Raw genomic sequence first — 27,650 nt, forward strand, 5'->3', positions numbered from 1 at the left:
CCCTGGCTGGTTGCGTCGTACGCACGGTGACGTGACGGACACACCTCTAATCCAGTGGTTTTCAATTTCAACCCTTTTTATATCAAGGTCTATAGTCCGGTAGATTGAGACGAGATTTTTGGTGAATCGTTTTCATAAAAGCATGACATTTGGTACACTTGTACAGGTTGGGTCCCTGAACATTTTCAGATATGGAGCCATTGCAAAAACGCCCCCTGGTGGCCATGGAGGCCATTTTTCTTTCCGCCATTACCAGATAATTATTTTGCATTATAACTCCTGAACTAAACATGGTAGGCCTAATACAGAAAAGGTGATGTCTACACCTGTTTTGATGGTCAAGGAATACAATGATATCATGTAAAATATCATAAACTGTTCTCAGTTTGAGACAAATGTAGGCCTATCACTTTTTCATAAAAGCATGAAACTTGGTAGGCCTACACTTGTACAGTTTGGTGCCCTGGACATTTTCAAATATGAAGCCATCACAAAAACGCCCCCTAGTGAACATGGCGGCCATTTGGCATAAGTTATAACCAAATAATGTATATCGCATCATATCTCCTAATTAAACCAGTAAGACGCACAAACGCGGGAAACGAATGCAGCTGAGACCCTGCAGATCATGTCTGTCTGTGTGTCTGTCCCGCTGTTACTGTATATGTGGACCTGGCCCCTTTTGTGCCCATATATGGAGCTGAGTGGACCTGGCCCCTTTTGTGCCCATATATGGAGCTGAGTGATTGCTGATGCAACACACTCCATATTTGGACGTATAGCGGGACAGACAGACACACAGACAGACATGATCTGCTAGGTCTCATAGTAAGTGCTCACTGCATTCGCAACCATAGGAGACGTCTGAAGCCTGTCCTGGACGGGGTATCCGGACGTAAAAACAAATCCAATGTGATGTCTACTCTACAACACATTTGATGGTCAAGGATTACATTGATAACATGTACAACATCATACTGTTCAGTTGAATAGTTAATGGTCAATTCAGAGGTCTAGTCGTTTTTGTCCGAACATCTTTCACTTTTCCCCTTACCAGTCTATGACTATATGTGGGACTCATGTGGGTGTTCATGCAAGGACCTCGTTGACCCCTCTCAATATCCTATGCCAGAGTGCTGCAGAGCAGTGTAAAAAGATGAGAAGTTTGCAGATTTTACAGATCACCACAGCAATGGACAACCAACCGTATCACAGAGAGCAGCGATGTTAAGAGAAGGATTGTTCACGACAGCAGCAGCAGATAAAAGGATGCAACTCCTTGCGGCAGGTGCTGCAAAAGGGGGTTTAAGAAGATCACTTTGTGCACTGTAGACATATATTGTGGTCCTAGCCATTGCACATGTGTCAGAGCTGAACACTGAGAAGTTATGGGTGGCATTTGGGATCGGCAAGAACTTCAGATAACTGCCCACAGGATTTCCAAGACTCTGGGTCCTGACAAATCCAAGGACCTTCCTGTGTTCCATGCCTTGACTGGCTGTGACACAGTATCTGCCTTTACAACCAGGGGCAAGAAGAAAGCATTGGAAAACTGGAATACCTATGACATGGCTCTGTCAAAGGCTCCAAAGTAATTACAGAGCAAGTCATTTCCATTATGGAACGTTGCATAATTCTCCTCTACGATCGCACCAGCAGCCAACTCGACATCAATCAAGCTCGTCTTGAGTTATTCACCAAAAAAGAAGAGGGATGGAGCAAATACCCCCAACTGGAGCAGCACCTCAAAACAGCTGTTTACCAATGAAGGATCTCCAACAGACTGGGGTTGGACTGACTCAAGTAATGGGTCAGAGTGCTTACTCAAAGCACTTACAAATTACAATAGTCCATTCATATACATTGGCAGGTGATACATGTGGCAAGCAGTCAACACCAGCGTCCTCACTTCACGCAAATTACATCACAATTTCCACATTCACCGACCCCTCCCCTATTCACTTTACACACACAAATCAACACACACACACACACAGCAGTACAGTACACTAAAGTCCAGTACAGGTTCAACACGGCACACTACAGTAGGCTACACTACAGTACAGTAGCCTACAGTACGGCTGCGGCACAGTATTGTAGAGTTCTAGTCATTGTAATCCTTGACCATAAAAACATAGGTGTAGCGTGTAGACATCATCATGATCATCTATTCTCCATTAATCTCTATTAATTATGTATGGTTCAGGAGTTATAAAGTTAGAAAAAGTGATCAATCTTTGTCTCAAACTGTGATTTTCTTCTCACATCACTGAATTGACCAGGAGTTATGCTAAATACATTATTTGGTAATGGCTGAAAGTAAAATGGCCGGCATGGCCACCAGCGTTTTGCAATGGCTCCATACCTGAAAATGTTCAGGGCCCCAAAAGTGAACGAGTTTTGTCTCTATCTCAATCTTACAGACTACTTATATTTATTCTGCATTTGAGTCAGACCCAAAACTTAGAATAGTTTGTTGTTTGGATAAGATTTTGTCCACTATGCTGTATTGATGTGAGATAACACAGGCAAATGTTGATCAAAATGACTCATTATTCTCAATAATCTCAAATTATGTGGACTTCTTGAAAATTAAGTAATGCAGATGTTTTACAATAATTTAACTCTTGAGAGCGTACAGCGTAGGCCTAATCTTCTCCATCATTTCGCTGGGGACCACCTGGAATCCCCTAATGGTGGTCCCCGGCCCGAACCACTGGAGCTTGAAGATGTAGAGCAGTGGTCCCCAAACCTTTTAGCCCATGAGTCATGTACCCAAAAGAGAATTTTGATGTTTGCCCCGGGACCCAAACCAATGAAAATAAGATCTACAAGCTAAGTGCTGCTATTTGTTTCGACATAGGAGGGACGGGGACGGGGGAACGGAGGGAATGGGAAGGGGGGGGACGGGATACGAGTAAACAGCAGGCCAGGCAACCACCGACTTGGGCAGCGCTCGTTTTCCAAATCCGTTACAGCAGGCGGGCGGGAGTTCTGTTGCTAAACTAAATTATTATAATACTGAAAATCCAGTGCTGTCGCGCATTGTTTTGGGGGAACATGATGACGTACACGTGTTTTCGAAGTGCAATGCAAGACGTTAAAAGTAATAACACTTTTTGAGCGAGTTGGAACTTGGAGGAAACGTGTGACAACGCTGCTGACGGACCCAACAACCACGCAACATACAGTGAAGGCGACAGACAGCCAAGCAGTGAGGAAGAGAAGAGGATTTTACAAGTTAGCACCAACTATCAACAACACTGACAAATATTTGTCCGACAGGGAGAGTTGGAAACTTCGATACAATAAACCGGAGTTTGAAGGTGTATTTTCAGTTCACCAACCAACGACTTCGCAACGATGAGCTTCCTATTGTAAGCATTTTAAAGATACATTTTGGGGTTAGCTAGCCTAGCGTTAAGAGACGTATTAAAACCAAAGCAAGACAGTTAGCGTTAACAACATTACTTACTTAAGCTAACTGGAACTAGTCTTTTCCCGAACACTCCATTACGCTGCTGTGTTGACAAGTTATTCCCTTTTTATGATTGATAAACTAATTAGAGTAAAGCAAATTAACATTAACATTTATATTCTGGCTCTGTAACGCTAGCAAGAGCCAGCTAACGTTGAGTTTTGATCGATAAAGTACTCGTTTTGAGGTATAGTGTCATTTTTACTTTTGCCAACTAAACTATTGAACTATTCTATACTGTATACGTTACCAAATATAATCACTGACACTGGTCGTCAACTAACTGACTTATTCTTTGATTAGTCGTGATTATCTTGTCAACCCAAAAGTTATGTAGCCCCATCTTTAAAGGAAGTGCGTTAAAGATAGGCTACATAACTTTTGGGTTCAAACATCAGTTTAGTTTAATGTTAAATCTTCTGCAACAGATGTGGCTTGTGAGCAAAGAGGAAGGGCCTTCGACTACTGAAACATGTCATGAGACAGAAACACCAAGCATCCACTGCTCAAACATGAAACCCTGCAGTTTCATAACTTGTTTGCCTTGACTGTTGTTTCTTTGCAGTGGCAGTCGCTCATCCAAGACCTTCAAGCCGAAAAAGAACATCCCAGAGGGCTCCCATCAGTATGAGCTGTTGAAACATGCTGAAGCAACCCTAGGGAGTGGGAACTTGAGACAGGCTGTAATGCTACCGGAGGGAGAAGACCTCAATGAATGGATTGCTGTGAACAGTGAGTTGATGCTCATAATTAACCTAGTATTAAGTACTAGCATTCTATTTCTATGGTCAATGGCCCCACCCTTTTAACCACTTGACCAGGAACATTGCTTTTGACAGACCTTGTAATGGAAAACCAATGTTTATGTAAAAAATGCATTATAAATCGGAAGATATTTTCATATTTTTGGAAGCCTGTAACTGTCTCACATTGACATGTAGGCTACATAATTTGGTTATTTTGCTGCCTTCTGCCTTTACACACACACACACACACACACACACACACACAATAAATTGTTTTTATGGGGGTGGAGTGTTCTTCTAGCTACTAGCCTTGAAGAGTGGAGAATCCTTACAATAAACACCCCACAACCTCACATCTGCTGCCTATTCTATACCATGTGTAAATTAACACACTATAATAAGTAATAACTAGATAGTAGATAGTATACATTTCTATAAAGTAATTGTTCATTATTAGATTATTAAAATTATTATAGTTACTGTAAAGTAATACCCGCCCCATTCTGAATCTCAGGAGGGTGAAATGACTGCTAAATATGTCTATTTGACTAGGGTGTCAACTGGCATGGCACCACCACAAGCAGTCCTTTGATTTATAGCCAAATTTTATTCAACAGTTACATACCCTGCTTTGACGCTGATGCTCTACTTCAGCTGCAGTAGAGCTTTGGCTTTAGAAGAAGCTTAGCAGTAGCTGCTTACCTTGTGGTGTGGTTTGCACAAGAATTAGTCAAGATGACACAAGTCATCATTGTCGTGTGTGGGATGGTTCTTAATCATGTTTATCCTCAATTTCAGCGGTGGATTTTTTCAACCAGATCAATATGCTTTATGGCACCATAACAGAGTTCTGCACAGAGACCAGCTGCTCTGTGATGTCTGCTGGACCCAGGTAACCACTTTGAAAACAAACGGTACAAACATTAAACGCCATTAACAATAAAGGGACAATATGACTAAATGACACATTATGACGTAAATGTGTTTACCACACAAACATTGAACTAAAGACAAACATTAAACCTGTGTATAGGAGACCTGTCAGGGCATGCCTTCATACCGGTCACCATTAGAGTAAAGTGGGGGTTGCGTTGGTCAAGGCATTTGTGGTAATCCTAGTCATAGTTGAGGACAGAGGTCACATATTCAATTTGTTGAACTATTGTTTTAGTTATAGTTTACTGGAAATTCCATGAACCCAGAAATGGTGAATATTATAAACATTTAGGAAATAAATGTTATCTATACTAGAGCCTACAATGTGATGTCATTTGAGGTTCGGGGGTGCGGGTACCGTCCTAAAGTCGGCTCTTCGGTGCTACTGAAAATTTCTGATGAGACGAAATCATTTCGGCACTACAGCGCAGAAACAGCGGTAAAATAAGAGTATGAATCAGCCCTAAGCCTGTTAACAGATAATTTTGTACAGGTAAAAAAAAAGAGTCTACTGGAAGCCCTTAAGGTCCCATGTTAGACCCAGAAATGTTGTATAAACTTTTATGATTGAAAACACATCTATCTATAAATGTCTCTGTAAGTACGTACGCATGTATGTGTGTAATCCACGTAACTCGGGAACTGTTCACCCCACCAACTTCAGATTCGACACACGCGTTCCACACCCCCACAGGGCCCCTGCCCAGTGTCCATATATGGAGCTGGCCTGTTCTGACATCACACCACTCCATATTTGGGCATGTCTGACACACAACTCCATATATAGGAATAAAAGAGACAGACAGATGGGTGGAACAGGTACTCTGCATTTCCGGTTGTCCAGAACCAGCACAAAAGCCTCATTTGGCATGCTTGACAAAGAACTCCATATATGGGCATCAAAGGGACACATAATAACTGGGTGGGGCATGCATTTTGGGTTGTCCAGAACCAGCACAAAAGCCTCTGCCCGGGCCCTCTACCTGATCACCCCTATTATATTATTTTATTCGGCTCTAAAATAGGAGTATGAATCAGCCCTTATTGTTCTACAGCCCTGTTAATTGGTCTATTGTATCGGTTGGGAAGCTCCACTCACTCAGTCCTATTCTGCCACCGGAAGTGCTGTTTTTTTTCTTTTCTTTCTTGAATGGTGTCAATGATCCTGTGAATAAAGATCCTAAAGGCCTATTCATACTCCAGTTTTAAGATGACCACCATAAACTACAACCTGACGTCACGCCGCGGTGGTAAGCGACTCAGCGCTCACCCCACCACATCTCTCTGTTTTTACTAACCACCGTTTCGGTGGTCACCTTATCACCTAAAACTGGAGTATGAATGGGCCTTTAATGGAAGCTCCTCTCCGTGATTCTTTTACCGAAGACACAGCCAATGTTCGCACGCGAGCTCCAATTCAGCACATCCTTAAATTCCCGGCCTAGACCTCTAGTTCAATACCTGTAAACTATAACGCTAGAAAAAACTTTTATGTCATGGCATATGACTCCACTTTATGTAATTAGCCAGCAGCTACATTTTTTTAACCAAACCATGCATTGCCACTTCATGTGATTTAGACCATTCTCGAGGTAAGGAATCATCTGAATATCACATGAACGAAACAAAACGGGTATTGTATAGTTTGCATGCAGTCCCTGCAGAGGCTGTCTTCAGTGTCTTGTTAGAGTCTTGAGTTGGTACTTCCCCTGTTTTCTGGCCTCCCGACTGTCTGTAATCGAGAGGAAGAGACCTGGCTTTGCTTCCTGTTGACACGGTCAGAATGAAGAACGTAGATTCTCTCTTTCCCCTACTGCTGTTTTTAGCTGCTAATATAGCACAACAAATGTCTTGTGTGCTTGTCTGCAACCAGTGTATGTTTTGCATGTTGAAATAGAGGCATGCCATGTGTGGAGATGTGACCTTTTGAATGTAAAACTCTAGAACAGAATAGGAGTTTGATTATAAACTTTTCATGCTGTAATCCCTCTCTCCTCTTCATTTAAATAGCCTGAGGGCCTCATGTCCCGTTTCAAGTGTTTTATTTTGTAATGGCTCGTACACACTGCACGATATTTGCTCCGATTATGCTATAAGGGACCGTTTTTGGCGCTCGCGACAAAACTCACAATCTGACGCACTCGCTGAGTGTGAAAGGCTCTGCGAGAAGATATAGCACCGATAAAAGTGCTCGCCGAATCCGCAGCGTGTGTGTGTGTGTGTGTGTGTGTGTGTGTGTGTGCACGCTGTCACAAACATTTCGCCGTGTAGCCTGGCAATTCCTGTGTGTGGCATGCACAGAAAGAGAGATATGACTTGCTGACAACTTTAAAACTCCTACAGTGTGACAGTATAGGGGCCATAAGTATGATAATGACAGACCAATTCATAGTTTACATATATTCTTTTATTGTACAGCATATTTACAGTAAATGAGAACTCTATGGAACAGACGATGTTAATCATTCAATTTCAAACTCAATTTTAGGAAAAGGTAATGCCATGTCTGGTTACATTGTCATGATCAACCATAAAAAGTGTCTGATGCCCTGTGGAACAGTATAGTAACCTTCCTTAAATTTCTGTTTTTTTTGCTAGATATGAATACCACTGGGCTGATGGAACTAATATTAAGAAGCCCATCAAATGCTCTGCTCCCAAATACATTGACTACTTGATGACCTGGGTACAGGACCAACTGGACGATGAGACACTTTTTCCTTCCAAAATCGGTGAGTTGCATTTAATGTTTAGATTAAAGGGATACACCTTCTTCTAGGCAAATTAAATGGTTATTGATTAATTATTGTTGTGCGACAACTAGGCTACATGTTTAGTTGCTGTACCATTTCACCTATTTAAATTGTTACAGTAGAAGTGACCATTGTATTCTTTTTGCAATACTTTTATCCATAAATCAATGAAATTGTCTGTGATAGCACAGCACACTAGAATAATCTAAACATACTCCTTACTTGTTTAACTTGTTAATATGTTCATGAAGTATTTTATCAGCAAGGTGATATTGCAGTCTAATTAACATGTGGCATTTTTTTTAATTGTCTATCTCCGCACACTTAAATCTATTCACAATCAATATATTTATTTGCAAGCTTTCGGTCTATACCTTCTTCAGGCATTTTTCTTCATTATCCTTTTGTGACTCCAGCACCTCCAGTTATGTAAAGAGTAAACACCACAGAGATTAAATAAAAAAATCCAGAAACACTACCAGAACTCTTATTCAACTAGCTTTGCTTATCCAATAAAATCAAGGACCTTGGTCAAGGCTAGCTCTAATTGACATAATCATTCTGTGTCTGTAGGAGTACCGTTTCCCAAGAATTTCATGTCTGTGGCAAAGACCATCCTGAAACGTCTTTTCAGGGTTTATGCCCACATCTACCACCAGCATTTTGACTCTGTGATGCAACTGCAGGAGGAGGCACATCTTAACACCTCTTTCAAGCACTTCATTTTCTTTGTTCAGGTAAGGCTACCACACATCTAATAAAGTTTAATAGCTTGTTGTAATTTTCTCTGTTATTTGGTGTGTAGTTCAAAATCCACATGAAACTACTATGAATGGGATTGTTTATAACGGCATGGCTCCTAGGGGGCCTTGGTAAGGCCTCAGACTTTACGATCAGAGTGGGTGACAATGTTATTTCAAGGAAAGAAGAGATTACCTATCTGAACCGTCTAAATCAAATTATTTGGCAAACCCTCTGTGAAATTGCCCGAGTGTTTCGCTGTTAACTTATTTTCGGTATCGGACAATAATTTTACATTTGGTGCATCCCTACTCCCTACCCTTCTTCAACACCGTTATAAGAGACGGACCTAGACAAGCTTGAAAATAAATTATCCCCCACTGTTTTTCTGTAAATAAATTTTATTGCTCCTAGTATTGACTATTGATGTTTCTTGTATAGTATTGTATGCCCTATATGTCTTGATGAATTCAACAAGCCTTCAGGGCTTTTTGTGTTATCCTTTTATAGCATTATTGTTTAATTGTACTTTTTGCAAATTCTTAAAGGGCCACTTCACCCCTTTTGCAACCAGATCTTATTTTAATTATGTTTGGGAGATAAGAAACACTTTCCTGGATTTTTATGTGGGTAATATGTGTTTTTAGATATTTCAGTATTTGAAAGTGTCCATGATGTCATGGACACTGGGCTTGTCATGGACACTTATTTCCTGGACTATATCAAGGACTATTAAATGAGGACCGGAAGCGAAAACCGTACGGTGGACTCCATGTTGCTCCCTGGAAGGAAAGAAACATGCGCAATGGCCTATATGCAGACAACACTTCCGCGTTCAGTTTCCTTGATCTCAATTGCGCACATTTCGTTCCTTCCAGGGAGCAACATGGAGTCCACCGTACGGTCTTCGCTTCCTAACCTTATTTAATTAACCTTGGACTACATGCCTGGGCACACTTTAGATTCCATGTGCGGACAGAAGAAGCTGTGTTTTGCGTAATTTCAGTTTTTTTAGACAGCTGGTGGATGGAAAAGAAGCTCCACCCACGCGGCAGAATGCCGATGGGGCAAGCTTTTCTGGGAATCTGTCCATCGCGGCAATCTGCCGCGTGGGTGGAGCTTCATTTCCATCCACCAGCTGTCTAAAAAGCCGGAAGAGTCCCCGGGAGTCAGATTCCTTTGGCCGCGCATGGAATCTTAGATGTGCCCATACCCTAAGACAGCCCTCCGCCTATCCACAAAGAGGAGCAGTGGACCAAAGCATTATGGGAATTTTAGTCCCATAGTTGTTGGAATTGTAGTTCCCATTACATTAGATAATTGACACTGGGTGAAAAAATGGGTTGCAAAAATCGTGGGATAAAAAGAAAACGTATTGAATCAATCAATCGATGCCACAAGTGCATACGTCCTAATATTGTGGCAACAATGGGGTCATTATTATTTAGCCAACTATACAGACCCTCAATACTATATTGAATGATAATCTTATAATTTGTGTATTTTTGTAGGAGTTCAACCTCATTGATCGGCGTGAGCTTGCTCCCCTGCAGGACTTGATTGAGAAGCTTGGATCCAAGGACAGATAAACAACACCACGCATTTCCTTTTTTTATGCTTTGAATTTCATCCTCTTCCTCTCTGCGACTGCTACCTCTGACTTTTGGTCTCAAATCTTAAACTTAGTGCCTTGTTCTTTTCACTTCTCTTTTCTGGATATTTTACTGTACATTCTCTTTAATTCTTGTTTTTCTTTTTTCTTTCATTCTAGTCATTCTAGATGATATATCAGAGTGTAGTATAATAACATTTGTCAGGATTTTGATTAGCAATTTGGAAATAGGGAAATAGGAAATACTGATCTTTTCCGTTGGACCAAGGGTTTTCAGGATTTGAAATAAAACAGTTTTTGTTTTTTAGTTGGCATATAGTGCTTGAAGTGTCTAAATAATTTCACATACCTTTTGGTTAATGATGAGCAATTTTTATTTTTTATTTTTTTAGCTATTTTTTAGTCTAATGACCATGATATTCCATTTCAGAAGATACCAGTGTATATTTGCTTTCTTAGTTGGTGAACAGTTATAGTGCAACGGAGAAAATGTAGAGGGGGGGGGGGGCGATTATGTCAATAGACATTAGACACGGTTCACACTCATAGCATTGACATTTTTCTTTTTTTGACTTGAAGTCAAATGGTTCTGAAAATGTCCACTGTTTGTTTTTCATCTTCTAGTTTATCTGTTGTGAGCTAATGATGTGTCTGATAATGCATGGGTGTTAACTCAGTTCCTTCATATACCAGCAGTGATAAGACCTCTCGTCCATTCTTTCACTTGCTGGGACACTCCTGCACAGAGTGAGATGCAATAGGTCAACGGCGTCAACTCCGCGGGTGCGCAGGAGCCGAAGCACCCGCTGGCAAAATAATAAGCCAATAATAATAAGTTGCGGGGCGGGTGGGCTCCTTAAAATATATAGGCTACTCTAAGGTGGGCACCCACTGTCGTTAGGGGAACCTTCCGCCACTGCAATAGGTAGGCAGTTGTTAAAGGCTCTGCATGCTTCAAACAAACTGCTCGGAATCTCTTTTCCGGGGCATCTGAGCATTTTTGTAACTATCTAAATATGGCAGGTGGGTTAGGGTTTCAATTGTAAATTCCATCTGTTCATTCTTGACCAAACCACCATGCAGACTGCTCATGTCTCAACATGAATAACTTCTTGGAAAAACACGAGCGTTTGTATTTATCTGCATTTATTACAAAAAGGAACAGAGGTGGTTGAGTGTAGTGAGGAAGAGACAAACTAAAATCTGGGAAAGATTCACTAAAGCAAAGACGAGACTGTGCCCACACAGTACACCCAACTTTCCTTATGTTAAATACCCACCCCTTTATGATGGACAGATTTTTGTCCCACGTTTTAATGAATGACAAAACTGTCCGATATAGACGGATGATGGGTCATAGAACAGAGTTTGAAACATTTCTTCTGAATTTGGTCATGCAATATCTTTTAATAAATGTGATTTGAATGGCATAACAAAAGCTTTTATTAATAGTGACACTTGAACTTCAGAAAACTTCATAACAGTATTTGTTTTTACTGAATAATATGAATATATATATTTTATATATTTTTTTACTGTACCCACTTAAAGGTTATATCATAAACAAAAGTCATTTGCTTAATGCAATATTTGGTTAATTTCTAATTATGTGACTCTTGATTGTCCCTTGAATGCTGGTACTTACATTTAACATTTTTGTTTTTCCATAATATAAACCCTCAGTCTTCGGGTATGTGAAATCCAGTAATAACTTATCTTGCACCTGTGCATAACAAGGATGAATGACATGAGATGTATGTAGTTTTTCCATGGATGTTATTTGTCCAGTGCAATTGCCATTGTCATTTCCTGTGTGCTCAATTCTGGCTAAAACAGCAGGACTGTTTGCTGTGCCATTTTAATGTAACTTTATTTCCACATTCATCAATCCCACATTTGAATGTATCATTTTATTTGCAGTGTCCCAGAAGGGGAGAATGAACAGGTGCATTATGCAAAGTCACATTGGAAGTTTGAACCAATGTCAGACAATCATGGGTAACATTAACAGATGACAAGATGACTTTAAAAATATGTTTCTAGACAATTCAGTAGTCCACAGAACCCAAACAATGTGACTAAATACTTTCACTTTGTGAAAACACCGTCTTTATGCTTGAGTGAAACAGTAGTTGAAAAGATTTTGAATAATTTTGTGTTGGTCTTTAATTATTATTATTTTATTGGATGAAACTAATTTCAAATTTTCACAATGTTTATATATATATATATATATATATATATATATATATATACATCCTGCAATTTAGTCTACAATAGTCATAAAAGATATGTATTGCTTTTCTCCCTGAATTTCATTTCAAAACTTGGCTTTGTGACTTACAATGTGAGTTACATTTCAAATTTCGGGCTTTGAAAAAGATATTGTTTGTTTTATATATTTGCAATTGTCATATATTTGGTGATTTTCATGGAAGAGAATGGGTTTATGGGTCCCGTTTGAACTGTGTCCAAATATTTGCTGTAAATATGATCAGTGTTTTATCTGAACAAAACTGTGCCTTACAATAATAATTCAAATAGTAACAGTATTCGTAGATTTAATTTGAAACATTAAACGGTGAAAGGACACGACTGCACTTTTATGTAGTCTGGGCGTGTGTTTCTGTGTGGTGCTTCTGGTTCTCCCCGGCTACATTGACGAACGCACCAGAAATAGCGTTCACCCTATCGGATGACAGACGGACAGGAGGAAGTACGCCTCAAGTTTTCATTTTCTACCCACTGTACCAGTTTACCTCAGCTAACTTGGTGCTGACGACGTTACAGCGATCACAGATTGTTTTCCATGGAAAACAATTTGTCCTGCGACGAACCGGGCGTCCTATGTGGATAGTTAGGTAAAGGCTTATCCAGTTACATGTAGTTACCAAATATTTCGCTAAGTTGGTTTGACAGACGACATCGACTCGTAACTAGCCACTGCTAAGCTAGCGACCACTGCCGAATCAGTAGCATAAATCATAACATGGCTAGATTTAACGAATAGAAATGCTGCACCGCAACCAAACTATTTAATAAACCTTCATAGCTAAACAATTAGTCGCCGCTGCTGGCTAATCACTTGGAAAATAAAGGTAAGCAATTTGAAATAGTTGCGTAGATGAACATGGCTGGCTATAGCTAGCGAAATGCATCAACTTGTGCCATAGCAAATGACTTTAGTTGAACCTGTTAACGAAAGTCTGTTAGCCATTAACTACGTTTGGCCTTAGGTGAAGAAATAAACGATATGGTTTTATATACATTCACTGATTAACCAAATGTCATGATAATATATCACATGGATTAGGCACACAACCAACCTAGCCTTGGATCAAGACGGTCATAATATGATATATGACAGACAGTCTTGTATCAAGTCTACAACCAACATGCGAATCTAGCCTAAAATCTCACTGTTTTCTATTTGCCCATAGGCCTTTAATTCGAGCACAATATGGCAGATGAAAGTACTCAGTTCTGCGCTAATTGGTAAGATTGACACCTTATTTGGTTATCTGTCAAATTGGCATAGTTAACAAGCAAGGCCCTCAACTTTCTTTACTTCTCTAGCAAACATGACATCCCAGAGGCTAATTTCACCACTCACGAGATTCATTGTCGAAGGAATATTGCCCTGTGTGACATCTGCCAGGAACCAATGCCCCGGTCAGACCTGCAGAAACACAACGATCAGGAGCACATGCAAGTAAAGCCTGAAAAATCTTTGCAGTTGTGCATTGTGTCAAATTCACTGTATAATCCTCAGTGTTAATGAGTTTAACTGCTATAGTATACAAATATGGGTCTATTTGGTTACCTTTTGTAACATTTTATAAAGTATTTGACTTTGTAGAAGAGTGGTGCCGCAGGACTAATAATCAGCATTACTACTGTTATTCACAAAGTCACAATATTATTTACGGTATTCACAAGGTCGATTGCAAATATGCATTTCTCAAAACCAGATTATATTTTACTTTATCCCTTACTTGTCTTTTCTTAAACCTGTACAATTTTCTTTTATAGCATTAGCAGTATTGCTGCCATGCCAAAAATGTACTGCTTGTACAATGAATGGGGAACAAATAGTCTTGCACACATGACATTAAGAAGTAAAATGTGGAAGGCAAAAGGGAACTGGGTTTGGGAGAGAATTGTTCATGTTCACAAAAATGCCGGCATAAATGCAGGCATTTTTATGAACATGAACAATTTGCTAGACACATCACACTACATTTGAACCACCAAAAATTAACATGTCAGAACTAGAGGTGCTCCGATCGATCGGTGAAGGGCCGATATTCACTCCATCTGCGATTGGCAATTTACCCGATCTGGAGAAACTGATCGCTTTGCATCTTTGACCGGCCTAAACATTCTCCCCAGAGTCCCCAGGAACAGTTTTGACCTATAATTATTTTGAAAATATTCAAATTTCCCCCTTAAGCTAAGATCAGTATCAGCCAATCGTGAGAAAAACAATCTGATTCGGATCGGTCCCCAAAAATCTGATCGGAGCACCTCTAGTCAGAACTAAGTAAAACTTAGTTCTGACAAGAATCAGGATCACAATAGCATCACATTCTTGTGTGAGAACATGTTTTATATCATAGTTATAAACAGGATGGAGATATTTTTATTACCTCAATGTAAAGTCAGACTTTAGTTTTTTATTAAGCTATTCCTCCTAAAACTGTGTGAAATGTAAATTCAGCCTACATAGTATTGTTTAAAACCGGGAACACCATAGGCTAGCAACAGTCAATATTGCTCAGACTTTGAGGACTCTACACCTGGTTTCTACACCTCAAAGCCTTTTCACTTTCATTTCAGATTAAATGCAAATGTGGCTTGAAGATTGAGAAGAATCATTTTGATATCCACCAGGTATATCTAATATAATATTTTATAACCCCCATAACGGTCACAATTACAAAAATTCTTAATTTACACCATGATATTGTCTTTTGCCATTGTTGTAATTTCTTACAGAGTTCTGAATGCCCTCTACGGTTGGTCCCTTGTCAGTACTGTGACCTGGAACTGGGTTTCAGTCAATCCAAAGAACATGAGGAATATTGTGGCACGCGTACTGAGCCCTGCCCACGATGCAAATGCAATGTCATGTTGAGGGATCAAGCTGTCCACCCAGCCTTATGTGGCAGTCTTACTCCACCCCAAGAAAGGAACAACAGCCGCGCAATTCCGAACCCAGCTGAACCACAGTCCCCAGGAGCCTGGTTTGAAGCCCACTCCATCCGAAACCTTCTGAGGGCCCAAGAGGGAGGTCCCAAAAATAACAACATAAGTGCAGCAGCGGAGACTAGAGCCTTTCCCCAGTCATTTGATAGCAGATTTTATAACAGTACATGGGGACCAATAGGCCCTGGGGACAGGAAGAACACTGCCCCTAGGAACACAGCGTTTAGCCACTGTGAGTTGATCACATGTTAAAACAATTTTAATCGATGATAAATCACTTAATACTGATCCATATTTTTCTCCCAATGCCTAAACATTTGATTGAATGTTTCTTGTGAGATAAATGTGTTGCAAGCCCAGTCATGCAAAAACAAAAAGTGATGGCAGCACTCCAGAGTTAAAGGAGAGTTCCAGACTAGCTTTTTCTTACCTTAATCTGTTATTATATCAGATGGTAGAGGTGAAAATGTTCATAACTCCATCCTGAGTCCATTGCAGCTCCGAGTGTGAGCGCTGGGGTTTTGCGGTATCGCTCAATTTTATTTGTCGATCATACTGACAGATCTACAAAATAGATACATTTTCGAGCGATTTAAAAACAAGCGATTTACCGCAAAACTCCACCGCTCACTCTCAGAGCTGCGTTGGACTCAGGATATGAACTCAGTTATGAACATTTTCACCTGTACTGCTCGTTCTTGGATATACAGTAACATCAGATTAAGATAATAAATTGCACTTTAAATAATAATAATTAAAAAAATAATGTAAGGTCAGTTTCATAATTTTTCATCAGAGCATAAAGTAGCGTGTGACTGCTCTGCTTTGATTTCACTGTCTTGTTTCTACTGTGCTATGCTTGCAGCATATTTTAATACTTACATAACATTGTGTAATGTATTTGTATTTTTTTAATTGGAATTGAACTTCCTGTAGTGCTGGAACAAGATGAAATTCTGCGTAACAGTGGGGACAACAATAACAGCAGTCCTTGGTCACACGTAGACCAATCATTCGGAGAAGACTCCTCCAGCCTGGACTATCTGTTGGCCCTGAGCCTGCAGACCGATGGCGAAGCAGTGGACCATAGCAGTGAAGGGGCCTTATGGACTGATGTCTGGGACCACAAATTTGGGAGGATCTCCAACACCACCACCTCCTCCTCTCCTCTCTCTCCCCCCAACAACAACTACCAACATCTTGCAGCTGGCACAAGTATCACTGAAGACCAGGATCAGACAGGTCAGATAAGTTTAAAGGACAAGTCTGGACTAAAATGACTGACCATCTGGTCTATTTGCACTTCGCAAAATTTCCCCTGTTGTCCAGTTTCCAGTTGTTTGGCACAAATGTCAATCAAAGTGACTTTACTGGCCATTCACAGTGCATCATCTTTGGGACTGGGAAAAACACAACGGCATAACATCTGTTTAGCAGACTACGGCGGGACAACAAAGGCATGGATGCATGTGTAATGACAACTAATGCTATGAGGTCTGCTGGGGAAACTGGATGGCACATGCAATTATGCAAATAGACCCGATCAGGGGCGCAGAGGGCATTTCATAACTGGGGGGGACCGATTTGTGGATTTCAGGATTTCAAGGCAAATCTGGAGTCAATGAATACAAAAGTGTACAGATTTTCTGCATTTTTTTCTGCAGTAGCATCGTGATTTCACAGTCTTTGCAGCTCTAGTCACAGTGCTAAGGCTTTCTTGTCGTACAATTTTTTTTTCTTCCTCAAAAGTGGAGGCCCCCCCCCCCTCATGAAACTGAGGGTGTCCCCTAATGCTCATTTTGGCCAGTGATTTGGGATCAATATAAGTAGGAAAATGAGACAATACAATATAGTGCACTAAGTGCAGACTTGTCCTTTAATAAAATATTTATTATAGAATATTTTAAAAGATCTTTTCATTTGGCTATTATTAATGCGGATTTGTCAAGTATCTGGAAAAAATTACCATTAACTATTTTTTATAGATGCCATGCTGCCTTGTGAGTTTTGTGAAGAGCTATTTCCAGAAGAGGATCTCATTTTACATCAGGTTTGTGGTGTGTCCTTTTTGATTTATAGTAATTGGCTTTATGTGGCCATTATATTGTGAATGGGTTTTAGCATTCAACCTTGTGCATGTGTTTTTTTATTTTATCAGACCAATTGCAGTCCAGCCTCAGCCTTTGCCTCCTTTAGCAAGCGACCCCCATCTCCATTCAGTGAGGACAGGATGACGAGAGGTGCAGGGGGGCTGATGCACACCGTACCTGACAACCTATCCTCTAACTTCCCTACGTTCCCTCGGTCATTGTCCCCACCCTCCTACAGTCCCCCAGCCAGTCCACTTGAAGGTGATGTGGTCATTCCCTGTGAGTTCTGTGGTGTGGCCTTAGAGGAGGCGGTCGTCTTCCATCATCAGGTATGCTCTTTGGCTAGTGAAGGATGCAGCGGCTGCTTGGTGCAATTGTTTAACAGAACATTAGAGTATCTTTTATTATCTTGATACATTGTTTATCTATTTTATAAGGTCTCCTGATTCTTGTTTTATTTTCATTTTATTCCCCTTCAGGATAAGTGTGACCTGCGACCCCACACTGCTCAGACAGGAGATAACAGAACAAAAGCAGTCTTTCAAAAACCATTGACTCCAGCAACTCTATGCCAGATGTCCCCAGATTTACAGAGGCGAACAAAGCACCAGGGTATGCCATTTTATTATATTTTAAAGGGGCCAATGTTGTTCACTATATTTCACAAACTAGTGTTAGGAATTTGTTATCACATGCTCCAAAAACATATACTGTAGATAAATATACACATGGTGCTATCACCCTAGTGCAGAGGTTCCCAACCACCAGTCGGCGGACCGGTGCCGGAATGCGGTATGTCCCACTGGTATGCAAGAAGGGAATCCCAAGTTTTCCCGACTGTCACCAGGATTTTCCAAACAGCGGTGAAAAGTTGCATGAAAATACGAAGGATTTGTCAGGGACGCACGTCACTGACTGGTTTATAAACTGCTTTGAGTCTGTGTTACATCCATGTTGTGTAGCATAACAGTGACATCACTTTCGAATCCTTTGTATCTTTACCATTACCGTGTGTTTAGAGCAGCAGCAGAACAATAACGAGCTGCAGCTTTTTTGTCACACTTGTGCTAATGAAACAAAACGCAACATATTGTAGTATCAGAACATGATGTAACCCAGGTAAAGTAATGCGTCACTCTGCATGTTTAGCTAAAGTCATTTCTGAATGAAAAAGCCTAATCCTTTTATAATCATACTATCCTTATTATAGCAGTGCAGCGGGTAGGCTACTTCAGCTACAACGGTCTTCCCCGTGGTTTAGGTTTTGGTGCTGATGCCCCCAACCCCAGTCCCACCCCAGTCACCTCATGAACTGTCAGCCAGTCCGTGATAATAGAAAGGTTGGGAACCCCTGCCCTAGCAGACACCCGAGTGAGGTTGGATGCTGATTGTGGTAGAAATCTAATGTGTCACTATTCTCAAAGTAAACCACCATCCCCACTTTGCTCTGTAGTTGGTCATGTATTTTTTTGTTTGTATTCTTCAATTCTTGATGATATCATTCCATATGTAGCAGACCCAATGGATCAGCTCTTTGGATTGGACAGGGAGAAACCACTGCGAAATGTAAAGGAATGGCAGAGGGGCTACAGTGGACTACCAACTCAAGGAAAGATATCAAACGATATTGGACTGAAAAACAAACCCCAGCCAAGTAGGGAGGCAGTAGGTGCTCAGCCACCATTTGGTGACACATCCAAGCCCAGCACTGCAACAACTAAGGGGTAAGACCAAAGGCATAATCTCTGATCTACCAGCTAGCAACTGCTGCAACTCAGACTGTGTTTCATTTAAATCCTCTTTAATTCCCCTTTGGGGTATGATGCATGTTCATGGCTTTATTTTCCTTCCAGGCTACATACACAAGAAAATAATGAAGTGCAAAGAAAAATGAGAAATCCAGGAACAAAGGTACCACAGTCTATCATTATTTACTTAATAACATTAATAAAGGACATTGTATGAATAAAGTATATTGAACACTTGTTTTACTAAAGCATCCTTAAACCAGTCGTTTGGTTTTGTCTTGTTTTGACTGTAAGAAGAAATAATCGGGACGCCAGTGTGCTGCTCCTATAGTGGAATTTGTATTCTTGGTTTGGTAACATTTCGAGATGGGAGGCTCTTCAGAACCTATGCATGTAGCTAAAAAAAACTATTTTGGCAGAGCAGCATTTGAATGGCAAGCTTTCCTCAGTGGTGGCCGTCTTCCAACTGCATACCACTGTTGGGGCATTGCTAGACCCTTTAGGGACCCTCGGTTACCTTTTCTGTATTTTGGACGGCGGTACCCTAGGGTCCCTTACACTGTCTGTTCACAGACACCCGCGGGGTCGCTTGAGTGTTGATCAGATGTTTCAAAGCAGCAATAGGAGACAGCGGAAACGTCTGCGAAGCAGCGTTAATCGGTGTTGCAGAAGTATTTTTTATCTATTTAATCCGTCGTAGCCCCCTCACTATGGAACGCGCTCTCACTATGGAACGCGCTCCCCTCCCATGTCAAACTGGCCCCGTCCATTGAGACTCTTAAATCACGCCTCTAAACCCACCTTTACACCTTGGCTTTTAACTCCAGTTGAGTGTCTCGATGGTCCATGTTTGGGTGTTTTTAATGCTGTTGTGTCATGGGTCTATTTAGTAACTCCTGTTATGGCCCGTTCTTAGCTTTGGTTAATTTCAAAATAGAAGGACATGTTTCCTCTTTAAAACGGTTTCTGTGCCCAGATACAGCAACATGCAGCTAGCCAATCATGGTGCGGGAGTCGGGACATGGGACGTGAGGAAGAGATGATTTCAGAGAAGCCAAAACTTCAAAATACTTAAAGGCAACGCTGCTTCGCAAACGTTTCTGCGGTCTCCTACTGCTACTGTATGCATCTTTGAAACATCTCGACACTCAATCGACCCCGCGGGTGTCCTTGAACAGATAGTAGTACATCTGTGTGTTTTGGAGCGTGGATTAACTTGTAAGGGACCCTACCCAGCAAGCACGGTCAGGACCTGGATGAATTAGTGACGTCTCGATTGGGGCCAAATCAGCTCAAACCAAGACTAGTCAGATCTGGCCCAGAATATCACCTGATTTCAACCACCAAAGATCATCCCCATATGGGCTGTGATCTGGCCTAGTCCTGAACGTCACCATTATTATAACGTTATCATGACGTCATTTGGCTTGCTGGGTAGGGTACCGCCGTCCAAAATACAGAAAAGGTAGGTGGGCAATGCAGAGAATTAATTAAGTGGTGGTTGCGCTGATGATCCTGTCACCCACCCAGCACTGTATATACTCAATAAACTCCTGTGCATTTTTTGCATCATTGTCTGTTTTCCCATTTCAGTTGCCCAAGAAGCAAAATGAAGAGCAGGAAGAGGAGTGACAGCAAGAATCTCTGGAGGGAAAGAATATCCACCAAAACATTTATCTTTTATGAATTCTCAATTTTTTTACGCAATCAAAACGCATACTTACCTGCAAAGTGCCTGTATAAGTGCTAGGTGTTTAGTAGTGGTATTTTATGACAATGTTTAGCTTTCAAGTCCCAACTGAATCTTTTTAGCAACCACCATCTTTAGTCGTTGTTTCATTTTTAATTAAAAAAAGAATGCATGTATGAGTCTTACATGTCTTGTCAGATTTTGCTTTTGTGGTTTTAAGAATAGTTTTCTCTTGTCACCTGTTCACGTTTTCATTTAATACTTAGACATGCATTTTCATGTCTGTGTTCTTCTGACTCATCTAGTCTGTCTTATCAATGTCATTCTTTTCTGCTTTAAGTAAAGCACTTTGATATCTAGACATGGTTTGGTTAAAAGGGCCTAACAAATGAATTTGATCATTGTAGATCAATGCATGTCTGACTAAGAATTTAAGAAATATTCATGTGCTATTGGGCAGTTGTCTTTCATTTTTTGTGATATCAATGTTTTGTTTATAATACTGAAGGAATACAAGGGAGTGGTGTTGCAGATGTCATGAAGGTTATACAATGTCTCAAATTAATTACCTTGGCTTGAAGTTGTATGAAGATTTAAGTAAAGTTAACTTTAGACCATATTAGAAACCTTGAACTCATTTATATATTATAAATCCATATATCATTATTAGATTATTTTTTAGAAACACTTCAAGGAAAGGGTTTTAATTGAGATGTTTTGGCTTGTTAACAGATACCTTTAATTAAAATATTGAATTAAACTGACATTTCTAGACTCAGTGTTTGGATGTTAGAGTTGATACATCTAACAACCCAGCAACACACGAAAACGGATGCTTTTAATTAAAATATGGAATTAAACTGACATTTCTAGACGCAGTGTTTATGGATGTTAGAGTTGATACATTGTCAAGCCAGCAACAAGAAAATTGATATTCTTTTAATTAAACTGACATTTCTAGACTCTTAAATATAAATAACAATAACTAATGTTAGTATGACCATGTCAGCCATATCCTTTTGGTCACTAACCATGAGTTGAGAACAAAACGCCTCCGAGGATACTAAACCAAGGAACCTGGCTAGATTCATAAGAAGACAAAGCACAATTAATGTGAGTTTAGACAATTGATATCATATTCTTCCATAATGTACTATTGAGTCCACATCCTAGACAGGCTTACGTTTTATTGTATTTCAACCAGTGATTACTGACTGATGAGTATATGAACAAACTCGGGTTGTACTGTATGCATCTGATCTGATCTGTACAATGCACCACCACTGCTCCACCAGCCATTAGGTGGCGTCGTTTATGTTAGTGACCAAAGCTTCTGTAAGCGTCGGCTCTTCAGTGCCTCCCACCCATAGTGCTCCCACCATGCGGCGCGCTATGTATGAATGTGGGAGAAGTTTGAGACCAAGGGGCGGGCCTATAAACCAGAGTGGGAATTCTGTATTCAAAGCTACCAGTCTTTATTGTGTGTGCAGACCTGTACCAGGCGTTCGCTTAACTGTAAAGGCCCATAAAATAGTTTTGATATATATGTGTTCCGTCAACAGTACACGCTCTTTTTAATGTTAAATAGAAAAGTGTACTTTGCGTTGTTGCTGCGCCGTGGACTGATCTGTTTATTTCAAATAGATGGCAAACGGCAAAGAATTGTGCAGGTGGTAGGCACTAGTCTTGGTTACACGTTGACCAGTGCGGAGAAGATTGATTCGCATAACAGCTGATCCTTGCGTCCTTTTTGGCTCACCTGTGTTTCTTCAGAGAAATTAAAATGTCTCTGGAGAGCTTTTCAACGCTGGACGAGTCCTCGCTACGAGCCTTGGTGAGTAGATGGATCATGGATGGGATGCTCACTGGCCCTGCACTAGATTAGAGGGAACGTGCCTTGAACTGCCTTCTGTTCTCAGAGGAGAGGAGATCATAATATAACTGGGACACTACTAGCCAAGCCTAGCCTGATATGTGGGTGACCCTGACCCTTTAAGGGTTTACACTAGCTCTGGTCCGATCAGAGCTAGGTTTACACACGTGATAATGATACTGAAAAAGATTGAGTCAATATATTACTTTAGAGTGGGGTGTAAAACACATTTCAACTGACACCTGGCCTGTGTGGCTGCATTTTGTGTAATAATAAAAAATAACATATAAATCCAAAACCCTCAAGTCATAACTTGACCTACGGGTAGCCGAGAGTCTCATTGACAGTAAAAAAACAAACAATTATCTAACCTATAGGAATTGCTGTTTTGACAGTAACACCGATGAGGCAGAGGGAAATCACTATATGAAACACCTGCGTGACCTGCCCTGTGCCCACTGCCTACCACACTTAATATCTGTAATATAGACAAGGATTATAGAACACATTACATTAGTCATATATCTATTCATTCCTTGGGTAGACATAAGCACTCTTGCTCACTCTGAATCACAAATTAGACACTCCAGTGAGTCAAATCCTTTAATTTCCTGTTTATTCTGTCTTGACTGACAGTTGTTGCACATGCAGTAGCCCACACATGGTGTGTGTGTGTGTGTGTGTGTGTGTGTGTGTATATATAATTATATATACACACACACACACACACACACACACACACACACATTTTTAAGCAATGGAAATTGTATTTTTGAGGGGAGCTAGCCCCTCCTATGTCCAGCTTTGAGGGTTTGTGTAAACACAAACATTGTGTTAACCAAACATTGTATGCCATTTACAATGAATGGCCAGCTTTGAGTGTTTGTTTAAATACAAACATTAATTAATGCCATTGACAATGCATGGCCATGGCCACACAAACATTGTTTAAACACAAACATTGAAGACGAAGGCAAGGACGCAAATTGTGATTGGCCGGGATGAGATGATGTATGATGATAAGGTTAGGGAATGGAGGTTGGGGAATAATGTTTTGTTGACCTTGTCTAGGCTATGTGGAGTAGTTTTCTGAACCCATCGTTTCTCAGAGGTTTGTCTGGGCAAGAACTCCAGTCACTTCCTTTATATCCCTGAAAGGTCAAAACTTTACCACGAGTAAAAATAGAAGTACTACTGGACATATTGTCCCTCAATATCTTCTGTTTGATTATAATGCATATTCAGTCTGGTTTGTCGTCTATGTGGAAGTACTGATATTATGTCCCCATTCATTAAGATAATTTGTATAAGAAAAGCAATCAGATGTAGTTAGTTATAGAATAATACATTGGTATCACATCTAGACAAGGAATGTAATCCATTGGGTAAACTATAGTATGAATCTTAGTTGTGATCTCCCCCATAACTCCGCTCTTCAAACATGAACACCAACAAGGGTCATCCACATCCCACAAATTAAATGACCAGCTTGATGTCTTGTGGTGACTTCATGTCTTTCCATACAAAAGTTGGCTTGATTTCACAGGAAACCAACCCTGTGTGAAGCTTATTAGTAGTTTATACAATATGGAGTTATGATTGGATTTCATTTCTGACAAAATAGGCTTTTTTCTTCTTTTTGTACTGCTTGTACCCAAGGGTGTACAATGCAGACTTGTAAAGAAAAAATCCAAAGCAAGGTGAAAAAATATAAAGTTTTATTGATGAGCAAGGCAACAAATGACCAAAAGTGATGGTGCCTTTTGTGTTTTTCTACACACAAAAAATCTGATACTCTGTATCCAGATTTTGCAACTGTAAAGGCAAGACAAACTTCAGTATGAAAGTTGCATTTGCATTGCAATTCTTGCACAGAGAAGAGAATTGTTAACTGTTGTCACTCAGGAAGTTGGTAAAATCACACCCGTGTGAAGTGAGTGGTGCAATTCCATGTGGGGTCCCAGGAACTTCCAGACCCACAGGAACGAGCCCAGGGTGCCGGCCGGTTCCAGCGAGCCGCCCGCATCCGAAACGGTCGAGAAATGACAGTCACAGTGTGGGGGTCCCCGGGGGTCCCAGGAACATCCAGACCCCCAGGAAAGTGCCCAGGGGTAGGGGCCGGTTCCGGCGAGCCGCCTGTGTCCGAAACGGTTGAGAAATGACAGTCCCCAGGGGGTCCCTCTACTGTACTGTACCGTCCGTCACTGTACTGTACTGTCAGTCACACCCAAAATGATCATATACAGTTAATATGTGTGTGTATTTGGCTGCACAACAGTGACACTTAGTGATGAAAACCAACCAAACGCTATTTTTGTGCTCAGACACAGGGACACAGCCAGAGACACACAAAGCTCCACTACAATTCAGAGTGGCCTACAGTATATGCAACAGAACAGGTAGTTGGGAAACCTGGAGCCTTTGCTGTAAAACGACTTAAGGATAACGCACGCAAATCCAGGCTCCATTGTGCTGAATGAACTACATATGGCAGCATCTGTACCCACACTAATCCCATGAATACACTTCCATTCAGCCTGCTATATTGCCCATTTATTCCCCTCTATGGCAACCAGCAACAGCCCTTTCCCTTTGGCCTCACCCACTTAAACACACAGACTTGTTAGTCGATGAGTCCGTTTCTTTGACCCCTTGCTGCTGAGGAAGAGGAGTTGTTGAGAGGATGTTTATTGCAGTCCATCTGTTTGAATGGTGCTTAATTTTTATGTTTTCCAACCACAAACGAGAGTGAGACAGCTGCCACTGAAGACTACTGGGGCCAACCGTTAACCCACCACTACACCCCAACACCAACCCACACTTCAGTTACATTTGGGGGTAAAAGCCCCACTCATTCTAATCTTGTAATCAACCAATTGCCAGCTTTGAGTGTGATGTTTTATAAAGCCTAATTTAAACATTTCTGTTTGAAAAATTTGACAAGCATTCATTCATGATTATGTCCTCCCTGGAGGTGGTGTGTTTGTGACTGCCCTGAAAGTCTGCAGGTGTTTCTCTGTAGTGGGAGATTGTCTCTATTGGTAGGCAAAGCACATTTTGCCTGTTTCAGTTTCAGATCAGAACATAGTTGACTTTGGCATCTGTCAGGATAATAAATCATTGTCAGTGCATCTGAACATTCCCGGCCCCTAGTTACTTGCGCAAGCAGAGCGCGCAAGTAATAATTTCGCTCGGTCTCTTCAAAGTGACAGCCATCTTTTTCAACCGTTTTATGTGTATGCAAATCTGTGCCTGGTTTGCTGGGACCAGATTACACAGATGACCATTTCTCTTACGTCATCACTGAGAGCTAGTCATACATATACACACTGTGTAATCTGGTCCCAGCAAACCAGGCACAGATTTGCATACACATAAAAACGGTTGAAAAAGACGGCTGTCACTTTTTGGCACCAAGTAACCACAGTATACTGCTAATCAAATTACAACTACATACTTATGTAGTTGTAATTTGAAATTTGTAATTTGTAAATCTGTGCCTGGTCTGCTGGGACAGATTACACAGATGACCATTTCTCTTACGTCATCACTGAGAGCTAGTCATACATATACACACCATGTACTCTGGTCCCAGCTCTCAACAATGACGTAATGTGTAATCTGGTCCCAGCAAACCAGGTAGTTGTAGTATCTATCATCTCCGACTTCTGCAATTATGATAATAGGAGATTTCAATGAAGACCATTATACTGAAAAAGATATAACTATAAAGACCTTCATGTCAAGATTAGGCTTTAAACAATTAAATACAAATCCAACTACAGATTTCGGAAGTATTTTAGATCATGTATATTTTAACAAATTTGAAAGTATTATTACAGAAATTGAAGTTAGAGACACATATTACTCTGATCATGATTTAGTATTAATATCACTATAGTCCAAAATGAAATACATTTAAAACAATTGACAATTTACAATAAGTAATAAAATAATTATACTGTATAATGTATTTTAATTCAGTTTATATACCTTTTTTTTCATCACATATCAATGATTTATTTTTCTGTAAAAAATTAGGTAGGTAGCAAATAGTTACACCTAATGATTATACATTTCAAACGTTCCTTCACAGAGATACTGAGATGTGACAGTTTACAGCGGTCGAAAGTACTTGCGCGCTCTGCTTGCGCACTAGTTGGCCATTTATGGCCTACTAGTGTGCAACAAGCAAGTATGCACTCGGCAGAGTGCAGTTCTAGTTTATAATTATGTCTTAAGTGAAATCCGCCCTGACTGAGCCTGGGATCAGTTGGCTTAAAAGTTGTCACTCAAGAGAAGGACAACATTAATGTGGGTTCAAGTAAATAATTACACATATTATAGTTTTTTAAGAGATTATTATCTCCTTTAGCTTTCTCTAAATCATATAGTTTATTTTGTCATGATTATATAAATACAAACGGTTGACTGACAATGATCGAAACCAATGACTGACGATGACTAAATCCAACAATCAAAATAAATAATGTACTATGGCCCAAATAGACCATATTTAATAATGTTATACTTTCACATTTCTCAGGTGCGCTAGTCCCTACATACAGGTTTAATGTTTGTTTTAGTTCAATGTTTGTTTTAAAAACACCATTGACAATGAAGGGAAAATATACGTCATATTGTCCCATTTTGCATGTGGGAATATCTCCCAGAATGATTTGTAGCTGGTCTTGCTGTCCAAAAGTGTCCATGTGACCGTCCTTTCTCCCTGGTGGCAGGAGACTTTCACACATGTTTAAAATAGAGCAATTGCA

General features: G+C 40.4%; 3 protein-coding genes across 5 annotated transcripts in view; all 3 read left to right on the forward strand.

Annotated features, from left to right (window-relative positions):
- The first annotated feature begins 3,033 nt into the window (after positions 1–3,033).
- mob1a (MOB kinase activator 1A) lies at positions 3,034–10,582 on the forward strand. Its single transcript, XM_080766133.1, has 6 exons — positions 3,034–3,377; positions 4,044–4,210; positions 5,023–5,116; positions 7,759–7,892; positions 8,487–8,650; positions 10,166–10,582. Exons 1-6 carry the CDS (start codon positions 3,364–3,366, stop codon positions 10,241–10,243), a joined length of 651 nt encoding a protein of 216 aa, XP_080622259.1. The 5' UTR covers positions 3,034–3,363; the 3' UTR covers positions 10,244–10,582.
- A 2,365-nt stretch (positions 10,583–12,947) lies between these two features.
- Positions 12,948–21,833, forward strand: trafd1 (TRAF-type zinc finger domain containing 1). Of its 2 annotated transcripts, none has more exons than XM_080766131.1 (12): positions 12,948–13,364; positions 13,707–13,761; positions 13,843–13,978; positions 15,106–15,159; positions 15,265–15,706; positions 16,411–16,716; positions 17,460–17,524; positions 17,633–17,893; positions 18,044–18,176; positions 19,078–19,288; positions 19,418–19,475; positions 20,906–21,833. In XM_080766131.1, the coding sequence occupies exons 2-12, from the start codon at positions 13,727–13,729 to the stop codon at positions 20,942–20,944; spliced, it is 1,740 nt and encodes a 579-aa protein (XP_080622257.1). In that variant the 5' UTR covers positions 12,948–13,364; positions 13,707–13,726; the 3' UTR covers positions 20,945–21,833. The 2 variants fall into 2 exon arrangements, with proteins under 2 accessions (XP_080622257.1, XP_080622258.1); XM_080766132.1 differs by having other exon boundaries at positions 12,948–13,127.
- Positions 21,834–22,474: 641 nt separating this feature from the next.
- smtnb (smoothelin b) overlaps positions 22,475–27,650 on the forward strand; it is a 57,893-nt gene continuing 52,717 nt past the window's right edge. For both annotated transcript variants that reach the window (XM_080764951.1, XM_080764952.1), the window contains exon 1: positions 22,475–22,836. In XM_080764951.1, coding sequence (XP_080621077.1) covers positions 22,786–22,836 — 51 coding nt within the window. In that variant the 5' untranslated portion in view covers positions 22,475–22,785. The remainder of the gene's footprint in view (positions 22,837–27,650) is intronic.

This window comes from Protomyctophum bolini, assembly GCF_963924005.1.
Source record: "Protomyctophum bolini genome assembly, chromosome: 6".
In the NCBI taxonomy this organism is placed as follows: domain Eukaryota; kingdom Metazoa; phylum Chordata; class Actinopteri; order Myctophiformes; family Myctophidae; genus Protomyctophum; species Protomyctophum bolini.